The sequence below is a fragment of the Podarcis muralis genome, chromosome 5 (assembly GCF_964188315.1).
Source record: "Podarcis muralis chromosome 5, rPodMur119.hap1.1, whole genome shotgun sequence".
In the NCBI taxonomy this organism is placed as follows: domain Eukaryota; kingdom Metazoa; phylum Chordata; class Lepidosauria; order Squamata; family Lacertidae; genus Podarcis; species Podarcis muralis.
Window position 1 is genome coordinate 40,049,344 of NC_135659.1, and position 17,291 is coordinate 40,066,634.

Genomic DNA, 17,291 nt, shown 5'->3' on the forward strand with positions numbered 1-17,291 from the left:
CGAAGATAAGTCTCTCTGTACTCTTGGCTATTTCTGCTTCTACATATCCATTGACTGCGGTATTTCTAGTATGCAGGCAAATCCCATTCCTTGATTCCCCTTATGATATCATTGCTAAGTGACATTTGACAAAATGTTTCCTGCATTTTGCTACTTCCATTTGGCACCATACAAGTGCTGTCACTTTTCTTTCTGATTTGTAGCAGCCTCAGTACATTGTTTCCTGCATTTGGCTCTTGGCAGAACTTATTGCCAGGATAAAGAACTAGGCTGAGGCATTAATACTTTGTGGGCAAAATTCAAAACGTCCTTACTTCCTTATCACAATGTTTCAAGTCCCTTTGTCAATCCATTTAGAAATGCTTATGGAAAGATGAAATAACACTCCCTGACTAAGGCAGTATATGCAACAATGGAAATAGGGGAAAATATATTTTAATTATGTTAAAAAGTCCACAAATGTCTACTGATTTTTATGAATCTGATTTCATTTTTATGAATCTCTTAGTCCTGACCCCCTTACAGGCACACTTGATAGTGATGCAGGAGAAGGCCTTCTTGGTAGGTGCTCCCAGATTTTGGAACTCCTTTCCTAGAGAAATTGCCATCAATCATCATCATCATCATTTTATTTGTATGTCGCCTTTCCATAGCTATAACCATGCTCAAGTGGCTTGCAACAAAATTAACATCATTACAAACATAACAAAAATAAATAAAACACACCAAGAAGTACACAACCAAATGGAAACAATATCCACATAAATCATATGACGGATATAAAAAACAAAGGTACAAAAAATAATATCAGTATCAATAACAGCAACCACAAACCCCAACCAAAAGCTCTAAACAATACCACAGCCAAAGAGCCTGTTCAGCAGCTTTTGTAGCTGAAGGCAGGCAGGCAGTCTCCTTTCCTCCAGGCCAGGTAGGAGGAGGCCAGCAAGGCAGGGAACAGGTCTTTCCTGGGCTCTCAGCCAAAATTAGACCGGCTCCTTCCTTGTTGCCCTTCCACTAGTGGGAGTGGACTTTCTTGTTCCAACAGGCTTTGGGAACTGACCGCTTTTAAGGAAAGGGCTGGCACTGTGATTTTTTATTGTAATAATGTGTATGTTTTAATGTTTACTTTTATTTTCTTTAATGATTGCTTTCCCCCTATGTTTTTAGCTGTTTCTTTTTTAGCTGTAAGCCACTTTGAGTCCCTGTCCCAGGCTGGAGGCAATTAGCAAATATGAATGTTCATGAGATGTTGTCAATAACTTGCTACTTATGCACTGACCTCTATTTTTATGAAAATATGTATTGATAATCCACCTCTTTATTTAAGTCCACTCATAGGTTGTACGCAGATCAACTGAAGAATGAAACCTCAAGCGTTCATTTTGTGCATCAAAATAAGCTTCTGAGTGCATATGCTAAATCTATTTCTTGCATGTTAAACACCTGCATTTTCTGGCGCACACGTGATAAAATAATGGCAATGTTCTCAGAGTTTTCTCTCATCATTATTGTTTGTTACATGCACGAAAGCTTGCTGAAACACTGTAATTCTGTACACAATGGAATAATCCTTAATCAGCAGCTCAGAAACAAAATCCTTAAAAATAAAAGTCTGCTAATAGACCTAAGAGTGTTTCTAAAATCACTTTTTAGCAATTTAACCACCCTTGACTAACAAAACTGTGGTTTAATGCCTGTGGTTTTGATGCATTTTTAATGAAATTTCTCTTGTGGTGGTGAAATCAGTTTTAAAATAATCTATTGCTAAGTAAATCACAGAGATGAAGAGGGATGAGCAGGAACTAGAAGAACCCTCCTTTATTTATTTAATTTTTAATTAGTTTAACTGGGTTATTTAACTTTTCCTTCTTTCTTATTGGGCTTAGTGGCAACCCAGAAAACTCTACAGGTTAAGGCTGGTACATACACTCAACCCATCCAACAATCACCGTCACATAGTGGAGAAATAGGCAACTTCATCTAGTAGTTTCATATAAATGTTAATAATATGCTGTAATATAATGGTGGGGTTTTTTTAAAAGTTTTTTTTTTTAAAAAAAAAAAACCTAGACAAAAATACTGGATCTTGTTTCTCATTGCTTATTTAAAGTTATTTTAACATTTCCAGTTACCTAAGACCTCTTTACTTTCTTCGCATAGCAAACAGCCCATGAGAACTTTATGCCCGCCCTGGAATCTTGACCCTTGGTGACAATTTGTTACTTAAGAGTCACAACATGTCAGCCATATAATGCAATTTAAAGATCAAATAAAAAACCACAACACACCCAACTGTAGGATTGCTCTGTAAGGCTGCAATTCTAAACGTGCTTTAGAATAAACCCCACAGGATACAGCAGAAGTTGCTCCTGAGTAAATCTGCCCAAGACTGTGGTGGGCAGCACTGTTAACTATGGGAGCCTGAGTGACTCATTCTTAAGCATAGACCCTTCCAAGATTTGCTAACTAGTGAGCAATGAACTTGGTGCAGTATTCCATACATTATGTCAATGGTGCAGTTAGGGCTCAAACAAGAGGCTGAGGTCCAGGGCCTCACAGTTCCACCTTGACAATTCTGAGAATGGCAGGTGATGAGGGCACTAGCAAAGCACCCCACATCAACACCTGGGCCAGCATGGCCATGCTGGAGTTGTCTTACTGTATGTTTATTGTTTCACAAACATCCTTTGTGTTGTGCATCCATGATGACTTGTGCTCCTGATGCTCCTGGGGAAGGTCAGGTGCAATCCCGCTTTTGATTCGGTTCGCACCTACATAAGTTCTGAGGTGGTCACACTGCTTCACTTTCAGCCACTGCACATCCTGCTACTTTTTCATACCACAGTCATTTTACTTTATTTTTGTCCTGCTTTCCTTGTGCAATAGCTCCTCCAGACATAAAAAATGTGATAACATTGGAGGAGCATCATAGAACAACGTCTAAAGCAGAATAAATCCACTACTATTATTATGTCAAGAACATGTTGCAGAAGATGCCCACAATAAAACACCAATCTAATATATATATATATATATATATGCTTTCGTAGATTTTCACGGGTATAGGTATGCAGGTTTTGGTGTCCTCGGGTGTCTTCCCGTGTAAAAGTTGGGGTGTCTAGGCGACGTTTCGACGAGGTCTCACTCGTCATCTTCAGGCTGGTGCTTTCGGCTTCTTGTTACTGGAACAGAGCAGGATCTCAGTGTTTGAGTTCCTATAAATAGAACGCCATCACCAATCAACCACACCAGACCCAAACCCAGACCCTCTCCACAGATAAATTACAGACACCATCCAGTAGCCAAACCATGATGGCACCTCCGGATGCTGCACCCCCCTGCAATCCCTACACAGATCTGGCTGGCACAGGCCACAAAACCACAGCTCGCCCCTATACACGAAGCCAAGCCAGAGCACAACTACAGCCATCTTCTCAGAAAAACTCTTCACAAAGTTCAAGAGGTCAAGACACAAAGGCTTTAGCAACTAATCCACACCTAATGACCCACCTAAGTGGTACTCAGGATATCACTCAAGAAATCACTCAAGATATTCCTCAAGCAACTAAGGAACAAAAGAAGAAAAGGCACACTAGCCTGGGAACTTCCTCTCGGCCCAGAACATTGGAGGCTATACACCACACCCCTCAACAGTATTTATAGGAACTCAAACACTGAGATCCTGCTCTGTTCCAGTAACAAGAAGCCGAAAGCACCAGCCTGAAGATGACGAGTGAGACCTCGTCGAAACGTCGCCTAGACACCCCAACTTTTACACGGGAAGACACCCGAGGACACCAAAACCTGCATATATATATATATATATATATATATATATATATATATATGGTTAAAGATGCTCATTTTATTATTTTTACTTTTGGAATCTATTATCTGTTTCTACAACAAAATTGTCCTTCTTCCAAAGTAAATGTGTTTGGAATCAACAAAGCAGTCATGATTATACAATGATACTTAAGTGAGTTTAAAATGCTAAAAAAAAGATTGGAAATTTCTCTCTCTTTCTCTCTCTCAAATAGCCACCCACACAGATAATCAAGAATCTAGATGTTTTTAAAATATGGAATAGCAGTGGGAGAAAGAAAAAATTTACATGACCAACTAAAGCCCCCTCATCTCAAATTACCTAGCTAAACCACTGTATTATTTGTTTAGTTCACAGGGATTAATAACCGCATAGATAATGGCATGAACATATTTTCCACAGGGTAAAGCAAAAACCGCAAGTCTGCCTTTCAAATTAAAGTTTGAAAAAATAAGGTGAATTGTCATCCAAGAGATACTTAAAAATCCTAATCTATAGTTTCTGGGTGTTAGCAAAATATCTGGTGCATTTATATAGTTGTTCCTAATGGTATACCCACTTAATTGATTTTGCTTATGCTGTCTTTATTGTTGCTTTTTATTGTTAGATGTGGTTTTAATGTAACTTACTGCATAAAGTGGCTCAGGAGTCCTTATGGAATTTAAATTTAAATATAAAATTGAAAACAAATTAAATAAAAATAATAATTCAACTCAAGTAGTACACGTAGGCACTACTATTAGCCTTCTTCTGTAGCGAATGGTAGCATCAGAAGTAAACTTTTCATGCCCTCATAATCATATCATACAATAATGGATTCTAGCCGTGTCCCAGATTTTCCAGACTGGTGCTGACATCAGAAGGAGCTAGGAAAACTGAAGGCATGGGATATGGCCCATAACAGCAAGGGTTAAAGAAAGAACTTTGACTAATCATCGCCACCTACTTTCTCAGTTCTTGAATGAGTCATCAGCAGTAGTTCTCATTCTCTGGAACTCAGCTTCAGAAGTTTATATACACATAGTATTTTGAATTTGATTTCACACACCTTAAAAGTTTGCTTTATTAAATATTTGGCATGTGCAAATCCTTCCTTACAGACACACTGTTGATATGCACCCCTTCTTTGATTTTGAGGCTCCTAAATTTCACCCTTCCCATTCCTAGCTGGCAATCTGTGAGGCCAGGATGATAGGTTGCTGGGATGGCTCAAAGGATCACTGCTCTGAATCAGCCCCAGGTGGCAAGAGTCCAATGAAGTTCTCATTTGGACATGGAAACGTATAGATGCAAGTTAGTAAGTAAGTAAAATGGAGGCCTGAAATCACCTTGAGACAAGAAATGTCAGTTTTGGGGGGGAAACACATCACTGTAGAAAAGCTATCACCACTCTCAATAAAGCACATTTAATTAACCCAGGCCTTCACTTTCAGACAGACTCCTTTCTTCAAGGTTGAGTCTGTCTGCATATGGTATACAAAACTCAGAATTCAGCTCGGTGGGTTTTTTAAGAAATGTAGTATGAAGTGATGCTGGAGCCCTCCTGTTTACATTGGAGCACATTATGAAAGGAACTTGGCTTTGCTAGATGGAGGAATCTTCCTAACAGACTAAAAAAGCAGGGAGCAATAAGGAAGGGCAAATGGCAATAAAGCAGAGGCTTGATTACCTACAAATCGCTAGAAAACAATTCTAGTGCTTTCGTTGTAAAACATACCTGATTGTTCCATCAAAAGGTAAGGTCGTCCACCACATGTTTAAGAGTGCCATATAATCCTCCGTTGTGGAGCTCTAAAAGGCCTTTTAAAGAAAACTCTTGCCTGTCAGATCCATTCTGTCTGGGACAGCTGCATATCCTGCACTGTGTATCTAAAGAGGATGGGGCAGGCAGCTCTAGGATGTATGTATTGCCCTGGTTAACATAATGAATGAATCTGTCAGTCACTCTCGTCTTGGAAGAGCGCTTGCCTCCCCTCCTCCCCTCTGGAACCTCAGAAGGGTTCCTTGGCTACGCTTGGGGAGTCCCACTGACATCACTGTTGCTTGCTCAGCTGCCATAGATGGCAGTTGGACTGGGTGGAATGGCTGAGGGCATGATGGGTGTAGCACGTGTGGAATGCCTAACATGAGAGTCCACAGGTGTGGGTGACAGGGAACAGTTTACATCGGTTGCTATGGAACCGTGATTGGCTTACACATCTTCAGAGCCCACAGGAGGCTCGCTGAGGAGAAATGGCAGGATTTTTTAATAGACTCCATGAAATCAATCCTTGAAGAACGTCTGGAGTCAAAGGCTAAAAAGGTTTGGCTGACTTAATGTTACATGATATATGTAAGCAAGTCCATCTACAAGAACGTAAAATTAGCGTTGCTTTTCAGTCGGAGCTGATCACAAGAAACTACTCTTTAAGTCTCTCATTTAAGGTTGTGTATGTACATAGTAACAGAATGGCAACCCCTGAGCGAATCTACCATCAATGAAAAACAACTAAATTTTCTAAAAGATGGAAGAGGGATTGTGAAGCACAGAGACGTGAAGGGAGAAATGCTGCCTCTTATTTTTCTGAACTTCTAAAAAGAAAACCCGATGTTCTTCTTTTAAAACGTGTCTGCCTCTAGGTCTTTGGCACAAGCTTACTGTTGGGAGGGCCAGCAATCTATTTAATGACTGCATTGACGTCAATAGCATAACTGAAATACTTAGTAAGATGCATGATTCCAACTTTCAGGGGGTGTGTATTTCTAAGCAATGGGAAAATGAGAAGTGGATTCTCTGTGGGAATGAACTAGCCTTGCAGTGCAGGAAATGAAGCCACTATTGTAGCCAGGATCATTGGACACTAGTCAGTTAATTTGGGGTGGGGTGGGGGGAGTTTAAGTATTATCTGACAAAAGAACTATTCTTCATTTTCTCCAGCAGACTTTATGTATATTTTAAAGATCGCAATATTTTCATTTACAATGCAAAATGACAGCTTATCTTGTTGGCTGTTCCCAGCTATCTGCAACAACATCAAGCTTCATTAGAAATTTGCTTTTTTATTTTTTTAAAAGCTTTCACATTAAAAACAAAACAATTGAGAGGCACTGTTGAGTTTCCTAAATTAGATTTCTACCAGTAGGAATCTACTGTGTTATGTTTTCAAAAACACACAGTGTAACCTAGCCAGTCTAAATTCTTTTAAAGCCAGAGGAAGGACCATAGCTCAATGGAAGAGACCATGCTTTTCATGCAAAAGATCCTGGGTTCAAAACCTGGCATTTTCACAAAGAAATAGCAGAGACTTGTCTGGAACCCTGAACAGCTGGTGCCATATACAACAATGAGCAAGATGGACTAATGGTTTAAGTTGGTATAAGGCAGTTTCCTATCTTTACCACCCATTTATTGGAAAGTGACCCCCTCTGAACTTTATCAGACAGACTCACCTCTGAGTAGTCATGTTCAGGATTGTTGTGCAAGCCCAGACATTTCACTGGCACATGCTTAACTTTCCTGTTGAATCGGGAATTGTGGGTAGGAAGGTGGAAATATCTAAATTAATGGTTCTTATTAGCCTGAGTAGCACTGAGTTAGAAACAAAAGAGGAATGTAAATGGGTAAAATTGATGGTAATTGCAGCCAGACAGGTTATAGCGAGTAATTGGAAAAATGCAGAAGAGCTAGGGGTGAACCAATGGAGGGAAAAATAGAAAAATATTATAATCTTAGAATATCTAACTGTGAAGATACATAAAATGAAAGGGTTTAAGGTCAGTGAGAAGGAGGAGGATTGGTTTGAGAAAATATTGACTTATTTGGGCAGGTTTGAACAATTTGGGGCAATTAAAATGTTAAAAGTTAAATAAACCTTGTGGAGGGAGGAGTGTTAAGGTATATAGAATTGTACATATGGTTGATTTGAATATGTTATTATTGATTATGTATACCCAATGTATCAGCCACCTGGGGTTTTTCACTGTTTGTTTTCACTGTTTGTGTTTTGGTTGTTGGTAAAAAAAAAAAAAACACACACAACCAAAAAAAAAAACCCCTTTCCTGTTGAAGTCTGTGTTACTTACATGATTAATCTCGGCTTGCTTCTATCCCTCCTTACTTATGTGATGGTGATACTAGCCATTTTCAAGTATGTGTTAAATTTAGATATTTAGCATGAAACCACCCTACTATAAATTCTATATTAACATTTTTATTTTTTATTTTTTGCACCTGAACTGGTTTTCATAGAAGTAACGTAACTTCTGATCTTTAAAGTATTTTTGTCACAAAGGCAGTAATTTTATATCCCTAGTATAGAGCTGTCCTATTACTAAAGGTCAACTTAAATGGCTTCAGTTTAGACCTACCAGGATACAGTGAGTAGCATATGGGTCTGAGAGATCTGGGTTCAAATCCTACACAGACTCATTCTGTGGCCTTAGGGAAATCACTGCTCTACCATGATTCCTTTGTGCCTACCTCATAAGGTTATTGTGCAAGAAAACAACAATGAAGACTATGAAGTACTCTGCAAGTGATATATGACAAACAGTTATAGTATTTTATCCTGCATAACTGAGTAGGTGCATGAATTAGCGTCTATATCCCAAAGCATCAGTATGCATACCCTGAGCTGGGTGAGAAAATCCTCAGAGATTGTCATGAGATTTGGGGCTATGATGGCAAATTCCCACAGCTCATTTACTATATGCACATCCATAATCTATATGGATTAAAATAAAAAGTTCTCAAAATAGTTGTACAATTTGGTTACGATGCTATTTTAGATAATTTACAACCTAGCCATTCATCTTTTTCTTTGGACTTTCATGCACAAGAAGACACCCATATAAAAAAGTACATTTGATTGTTCATGTAAAGGCATGTAAGGAATTTAAGAAAAGGCCAGCTGATACAGTAATAAGGGAAAAACACCATTTCACACCTGCTCGTAACAGCAGAGCTTTTACTATACTTAAATCCCAAGAGCCTTGGGAAACTATGCAATTTGTTGCACACATCGACAAGCTAATGTTGCAAAGCATAAAAGCCAGATTTTGTACTGTTGGGCATGTAATTCATTATCATGCTGCATTTATTTTCTTTTGAAAACACTTGAGGAACTTTCTCTTTTTGTCTCTCTCTCTCCCTCCCTCAATCTGTTTCTGCAACAATTCACTGTCATAATAAAATGATTTCATCCTTTAAAAATTATGCTACAGCCCCATCAGACTCAAGTAATACCTGCACAGTCCAATATTATATATGTCTACTCAGAAGTAAGAACTCCACTGTATTCAGTGAGGCTCACTGACAGGAAATCATACTGGAGATACCGATTTAATCTGTAAAATAATTCATCTCAGGGTGGTCTTGAAGATAATTTAGCTTTCAGTTCAAGTAAGACATTTATACCTAATTTGTTTATTTAGAACTATCCCCTTCTTTAAATAAACATGTATTCAAAAGTTACATTACAGCTTTGTCTACTGCCAAAATATCACAGAACGATCACTCCAATACTCACAAGACAGTGATGCGGGATTGAGGATTTAGAACTATCCTAAACTTTCATTTTTCTTTCAACAGCAATGTTGATAATTAAAGAGTTTGCTTGTCCATTTGTATGAAAGGTCGAAATTGACTTTATTTTCTATAGTATTTTCACAGGTAAACATACTCCTTTTTTAAAAAGAACGGATGCTAAGTCTTTCCCCCACTCCTTGTCCATTTCACCTGAGCTTCACCATATCTCCAGACTCATGGCATGGTTTAAGTTTCAAACATAACATAGGAAAGTGCCTTATACCTTGGTTTACCTAGTTCATTATTGATGTCCAGCATCTCCCAGTATTTGAGATACAGGTCTTTCCTAGTCATACAAGGTGGTGTCATGGATGAAACCTGCAGTCTTTTGCATGCAAAGCATTTGCTCAACCACTGACCTATGGTTCTTCCCCATGCTTCTTTGCCAGCCCCCACACTTGAGGAAAAAAATATGTATTTGCCTGGTGGTGGGTAGGAGAGCTAAAGGCACCATAGCAGCAAATAAAGCAAGGAGCTTGACTATAAGTTCCAGCGTTCTTGGCAGGCAAGGATGTGTAGGACAGGTCATTTCAAGGCAAGGAGAGATTCCAAAATGCTCAGCAGTACTGTGCTGAAATCTGTCCTGTTCAATTTCTCGAAATCGTTCTTCATATGCAAAAGAGGCTTCCATTTTTTCTACCTCATTGTCCAGGCAGCTTAGAATTTCTGTGGGTTTTGAGCTTACCTTATTCCTGCAAGGTGGCCAAGGATAGTATATCTGTTTGTATTTCCAGTAAACATTTCTCCAGCACTCTGCAGCGTGTCTCTGGCTGCTGTACTTCCTGCGCTGAAAAAGCCCTCTGGAAATGAAGTCTTCTCCTGGGCTTTGATTAAGTGCAGGCACCCAGGAGGCAGCAAATTCAGACCACTGGCGAGATGATTTGAAGAATGAAAGGTCACTCACAATTGTTTCTTGGCCACCGCAAAAGTAAGGCAAGCATGACAAAAACCCACAACTCATCCATGATAATTTCATTGAAAGTTTCTTTTGCCTTTGATTGTTTTTTGAATACAATTTCTTTTCTCACTAGCTGCTGGAGAATGGCTGAAAAAAACATATGGAAGAAATGCTACATCATGTTACTACCACTCAGCTATAATGAATATGCCCCATGCATCTACAGTGGTACCTCGGGTTAAGAACTTAATTCGTTCCAGAGGTCCGTTCTTAACCTGAAACTGTTCTTAACCTGAAGCACCACTTTAGCTAATGGGGCCTCCCGCTGCCGCCGTGCGATTTCTGTTCTCATCCTGAAGAAAAGTTCTTAACCTGAGGTACTATTTCTGGGTTAGCGGAGTCTGTAACCTGAAGCATATGTAACCTGAAGTGTATGTAACCTGAGGTACCACTGTTTTCCCATATGCATCTGAGGCTGACATGGCATGAGACTGCTTCCAGCTGATAGTAGAACTGCAACTTCTCAGAAGCATTAACAGCATGGAAGCAGCATGTAACTGTATTAATGCAGTGGTACATTTTTGCATATATATATTTTTGCTGCCAAGGGCTGTGGTACAGCAACTTGGATCAGTAACAATATCTATTATATTACTGTTGCCTTGAACTAAAAGTTTTTCACACAGTTGCAGAACAGATGTTCCCACAAACTAGATTTATTTATTTGTCAAATACTTGCCTTTTTGACCCCTTAAGAGTCTTTTTAATTTGTGAAAACAGTTCTGTGTGTTCCTGTGGTCTGTAATTACAACAAAATTAAAGGGGGGGGGGAATCTGGCTGGATTTTAGGACAAAGCACAGGGTATATTCCTAATGCATGTTATTCGTCCTCTCTGTGGCTTTAAGACTAAGGAAAACATCTCATGACAAGACTGGACAGCTGTTTAAAAGAACATTAAATTAGTAGTATAGTGTAGTAACAGAATGTGAGCTGGGAAAACTCCAGTTCAAATCCTGCCCGAGCCACAAGCTCACTGAGTAGGCATAAGCAAGCCAGAATTTTTTCTGCTTCAGCTCCCCACTGGCAAAATGGAGATATTAACAAAGGCCTCCCTTACAGGGTTGCCATAAAGCTTTTTGTCATGATGTGCATGAGGCATTTTCAATATTAAAAATGCACTGAACATTATATCTGTGGTGAATATTACTATGTCCTGTCCGAGGGATGGCTCAGTCGGCAGAGCGTGTGACTCTTCCTCTCGGGGTCGTGGGTTCAAGCCTCACATTGGGCAAAAGATTCCTGCATTGCAGGGCATTGGGCTAGATTTATCTTTGTGGTCCCTTCAAACTCTACAATTCCATAATTCTACGATTCTATGCTCCGCTGTGGGGCAAAGAAACTCCTTGTATAATCTTTTAAGAAAACATAATGAGTGAAGAATTGCCGTTTGCTTGCCAAGTTCTGGAAGTTCTATTTAGTGCCAAGAAATGTGTTGTGTTCATTTCCAGTGCAAATGCTGAATGAGGTCTGCCTCCTTCACCAAGGAACATTACACTTGTCAGCGGGCTTTAAGCATTTTGTGCTTCTCATAACAGGATACAAGTCACACTTCTAAAGCAAAGAGAACAATCTCCTCTGATTCAACTAATGTTAGTTGATTGTGTGTCTTCTATGATGATGTGAAGGGAGTACCTAGCTTTGTTAACAAGAGAAGCAACCCGCGATGGAAAATAACATTGATCTGGGATGGGGGTGGCACTGTGGGTTAAACCACAGAGCCTAGGACTGGCCAATCAGAAGGTCGGTGGGAGCTCCTGTTGCTCGGTCCCTGCTCCTGCCCACCTAGCAGTTCAAAAGCACGTCAAAGTGTGCTGCTCTGGTTCACCAGAAGCAGCTTAGTCATCCTCGGCCAATAAAGCGAGATGAGCGCTGCAACCCCAGAGTCGGTCACGACTGGACCTAATGGTCAGGGGTCCCTTTACCTTTTACTAGGAAGCATCACTCGTATACTTTAAATATCTGTGCATATTTCTTAGACACTTGGACAAAATAAAAATAAATTTGCACCTAGTTTGTTACAGGCATGGGGAAACTGTGACCCTGCAGATGTTGCTGGACTACATGATTCCTGACGACTGGCCATGTTCTGGGGCTGATGGGAGTTCTTCACCCCTACTCTATAAGTATATTGTTTCAGATAATGGGCAAGGTAAACATGTATCTCCACGAAACGATAAAACTTAAAAGCAAAGTAATCTATAGTGTAGTTTGCACTTAAAAAAACCCCAAGAGAACCAAATTAGTGCAAGAAATATAAAGAGACATGGTTGTATCCAACCAAGATGTCTCCTTTTTGCGCAAGTATTTTTTGCTTGCACAATGCAAATTCCTCTCCCTCTTCTGTTCATGCTCCATACCCATTCCAGATGTGCTCCGGGGACCAGAAGAACCCCCAGAACAGATTATGGAGGCACACAGGGGGAAGAGTGGAAGTCCTTGCACAAATGGGGTGACCTTGTTGGAAACAACCCCACAGTAGATGAATGCATATATTGAACTAGTGGTTAAGGACACGTGAAATTCTGAAATTGCTATGAACACAGTGGACAGCATTCAGGAAAAAAAGGTATGCAAAGATCAATATTATCTCTTTAAACTACTGACTAGGATTAAATCTTAGGACTTATAATTGGGAAAATATTTTGAAGAGTCCAAGAATGTTTTCATGATTATCACAGCCTGAATTTTTATAGTCACAAGCCACATGGGTTGACACACCAGGGAATTATAACTTGGTGTGTATTGTTTTCACTAGGCATAGAACTGTTTCTATTATTTGTATTTTTTTATTCTCCCTGTGACTAAATATCAACATTTTGACCAGATATGTGTAGCAGGGATCTTTAAGGGGATCCTTTGATTGATATTTCCATTTTGAAAGAAAGAAACAAAAAAGACCATATGTGAAATTATTGTCTTTCAAAGGAATACTTGTGAAATGATAAAAAGTAACATTGTGTTGGCATTTGGGGTGTGTGGAAGAACTGGGAGCTTCTTCACTCATGATTACACAAGCAATATTCAGTATTGTTATACCTGAGCGGTCAAATGCCATACAACTATTGATAAGGCATGAATGATGAGGACTGAACTGCATTTTTCAATGATAAAAGATTGCTGTTTCAGTTTGAGGATGATTCAATACACCGCCTCCCTGCACGAGAATCACAACAGAAAATGGGAAATTCAGTGCTCCTTGTTTCTCAAACAACCTGAAAGTGTCAAAAGAACCCCCACAGAGACGATAGTCTTTTGTTGGGTAAAATAATTTACTCTGCCATAGCATGAAACAGAAGCCAGAAGAATATATATATATATATATCTGACCCTACTGAAAAAAGTATTTAACCTCTTGATCTCTAGTCTTTCTTTTTTCTGAAAGCTGGCAAGAAATATGTCACATTTATCCAAACGAACAGAAACTCTCTTATTAAGTTTAATGGTTGCTGTCTGGGATTCTAAATGGCCATCTGTTTCCAAATTAATCACACTTCCTAAATTCGGGCATCATTTCCTCTCCCTGCCTTTTAGAGTAAACTCAGCATTTTAAAAAGTATGGATTTGCTTATGTACCATTGGAACATAAGAACGTATGTTGTTATTAGATGCATTATCCAAATATCAAGGCATGGTATTGATGGGAGCCCAATCATGCAGAGGAATTGCTGAACAAAGTGTTGGTTTTAGAAGCATAGTGGTAAAGTTGTACAGCCAACAGAACTGGGGCCAGGACTGGCAGTCTTGTGTCGTGGAAGCATGAAGTGAGTACTGGCATGTATAAAGAGCTGAGATGATGGTGACCTATGCCAATGACAATGTGTCCTATGAGGGAAGTTGCAAGGAACAAAAGGATGAGTGGCAAAAACCATGAGTAATTTCTAGAATTGTTAAGAGACGCTATCTTTGAGCTTCGTAGTAGTATCCTTGGTTCCAGCTGATGCCTCTTGCACAAGAAGACAGCAAGGCATAGCACTTGTCATCAGTATCCCAGCACTTGTCATCAGTAAAGGGTTTTTGTTGTTCTTGTTGGCAGCCATCTGTATCAAGAGACAATGGAGAATGCCTCCGGGGCTGAAGTCAAACCGCTGTGTTAGCAGCAGTGAAGTGACTTCTCCAGGGCACAAGCCTGGGCAGTGTGTATAGAGGTCCTGGGCTGCCCAGATGACAAGACCCCCCCCCCCACCGCGCCTCACTGATGTGGCCCAAAGGAAAGCAGAGCAATATGTTTGACACCAGCTTGGCTGCAAGAGTTGCTGGAAGGAGGCATACAAGGTCCATCCAATCATCTTAGGGACTCCACTCCCAAAGATATCCCACAAGGCGGCAGAGGTTTAGGATCAGAGTTTTCCTTCTCCTAGATGGGCTACCTTCCCAGATTGACGAGACCCATCTGCCCTCCACTTCCCACTACAGCACGTGCAGAAAACTCCCTTCTTGACTGTTGGGACCCACTAATGGTCTTGTCCACTCAATCCGCCAGAGCCTGTCTTTGCATGTAGCGAAAGTCCCTAACTCACTAAGGGTTTCTTGAATGAAGGCTTATGCTTAGGGCGCTTGCATGGCCCAAGAAGGCATATACAGTTATGAGTAGGCTTGCTGCATGAACTTTGAAAAGGCTTTTTCATGGTCCAAGACGACTTATGAATGATTAATGAAATGCAATACAGTATTTCAGCTTAAGAACACACTGCCAACAGTTAGGTACAGCCAACATGGGGTCACCAACTTGTTGCCTGGTGGTGCACCTACGGCTGCAGAAGCCTTCCCTGTTGTCCACATGTTGTCCACATTTTCCCTGCTGAAATTAGGCTTCAAAGAAGCATTGGAGCCAATGGAATGGGTTGCTCTGCGTGTTTAGTTGCTGGATGTGTGTGCTGCCCATGAGCTTCTTCTGTTTGCAAATGTGCCCCCCAAAGTTAGTGACCCCTGCTATATCTGCGCAAAGAATTTAAGACAGTGAGATGCATCACTCTGCTGCAGAAGTCTCTATGTAAAAGTTGTATAACCAGGTTTGTCACAAATCAAGTGTAAAGCCACCCCACATTACATCACTGAATTTTTTTCCTATATCTCTTCTTTTCTATTACTGTTTCCCCCTTCTTCCAGCTAATGTGTTGCATGCATATCTTGCCATCTGCTGGATTCTCTATATCCAGTTTTCTCAATGGACAGCCACTAGCCTTTCCACAATAACAATCTTCTTAGTCACAAACCATTCCATATTTTTTTAAAAGTGCTTCTCCTGGATTACCCACTCGGGTTACAATGATAGAATTGTCCAATAGTTTTCTATCCACCTCTCATGAATGACCAGAACAAATACAAAGAAACAAGGGGGAAGCACTGCAGTTCTGATTATATTCTGTACAATTATGACACAGATTTGCTCTATGCTGTAAATGTACCTAGCCCTGATGATTGAAATATTATATCTCTAATGGGTTTTAATGGAATCAATAGTACTGTTAACTGTTTATTAAAATAAAAAATTATTGCCACTTAAACACTGTTCGTTCAACAGAATACGTACCCTGAATGTTAACCCTGGAGACTGGTGGTTGATTTGCTGCCGGTGACCTCCTGTATAGGTATAAATAATGCATCGTGAGATTCATATTCCCAGGGCTGGTAGGTACCTGTTAATACAGCCAGAAGGGTTTTTTTCTTCTTCCCCATTTCACATGAACAATTGATGGTTACATGAATTGTGTGAATGTAGATTCTTTTTATATGGATCAGCTTTTAGCAATGTTTTTTTCTTCTCTTCATGTATCCATAAGCAGCAAACTGGAATGTTTTGCATAGAGGATACAGCATATTGCCTGATCCATGTGGCACTTGCCACGTGGTGCAACTGCCTCATAGATTCATTTGCAAGCCACTTCCACATGAGTGCAAGTTTAGGAAAAGTGAGGTTGCACTCTATGAAATCATGAGCTGAAAGAATAAGTGCTTTTGATATGGATAGATCAACACATGCGTACTTATTGCTTTGGAATGCCTTTACAAGTCTAAAGACAGAAAGAGAGAGAGAGAGAGAGAGAGAGAGAGAGGGAGGGAGAGTACTAGTTTTATGTGACATTCTAGGTTGCTTTGATACCACTTAAAGCCTCTCCAAGACCAACAAAAATAGGCATCCTGTGAAAAAGCCAATTCTCTCAAATAATCATCAGTTTAAACTGGTTTCAAATTAGAATAAATTATAATGAATTCTGTTACAAGTGTCTCCATGACAGCAAAGAGATGATGGAGGTTTTGCAGTTATAGAAGGAATACTTCATTTTCTTCAGACATAGCCATATGAGAAATAGCTATCTGATGTGACACTGTTTCACATCGTATAACGCAGAAGGGGCATGTAATGTCTGACTTCAATCTTTATTGAATTCAACACTTCTTAGCTTACAGCACAATCCTAACAATGTCTACTCAGAAGTCAGTCTTACCGAATTCAGTCAGGCTTACTCCCAGGTGACAGTGGTTAGGTTTGCAGCCTTTCCCCTGCAATCTAGAGGGCTAAGAAAGTAGACTAGAAGTTGGAAATTCTTAGTTTAACTCTCACCTCGGCATGAACCCGTTAGGTGGCTTGACACAAGCCACTATTTTTCTCAGCCATGTCCTCGTCCCAACATTAGTGTAATGACACTGCTGTCTAATAATGGGCCATACTGATTGGGGCTGATGGGAGCTGGCGTCCAGCAACATCATATCTGTCTTATTACTGTTGTCATACAAACCTCAATAGAATACAATGTTTTAAGCAGTTTTGCTATTGGCCATGCTTAGGAGTGCCCAATTTATAGCATATTGCTTTGCACTCACAAATAGTTCAACAGGCTAGGTAAAATTCCTGGACACACTTTAAACTATTAGTGACTAAAATCCAGTTTCATTAAAATCAGTTGGATTTGGTCATGAGTTCAATATGAGACAGGCT

General features: G+C 39.9%; 1 protein-coding gene across 3 annotated transcripts in view; it reads right to left on the bottom strand.

Annotated features, from left to right (window-relative positions):
- PDE4B (phosphodiesterase 4B) overlaps positions 1-17,291 on the bottom strand; it is a 253,577-nt gene that overhangs the window by 37,262 nt on the left and 199,024 nt on the right. For 2 of the 3 annotated variants that reach the window (XM_028733175.2, XM_028733177.2), the window contains one exon: positions 15,885-15,934. In XM_028733175.2, the coding sequence (XP_028589008.1) occupies positions 15,885-15,934 (50 nt within the window). Of the gene's footprint in view, positions 1-5,546; positions 5,751-15,884; positions 15,935-17,291 lie in introns of those variants that run through there. The other variant, XM_028733178.2, reaches the window with a different exon arrangement.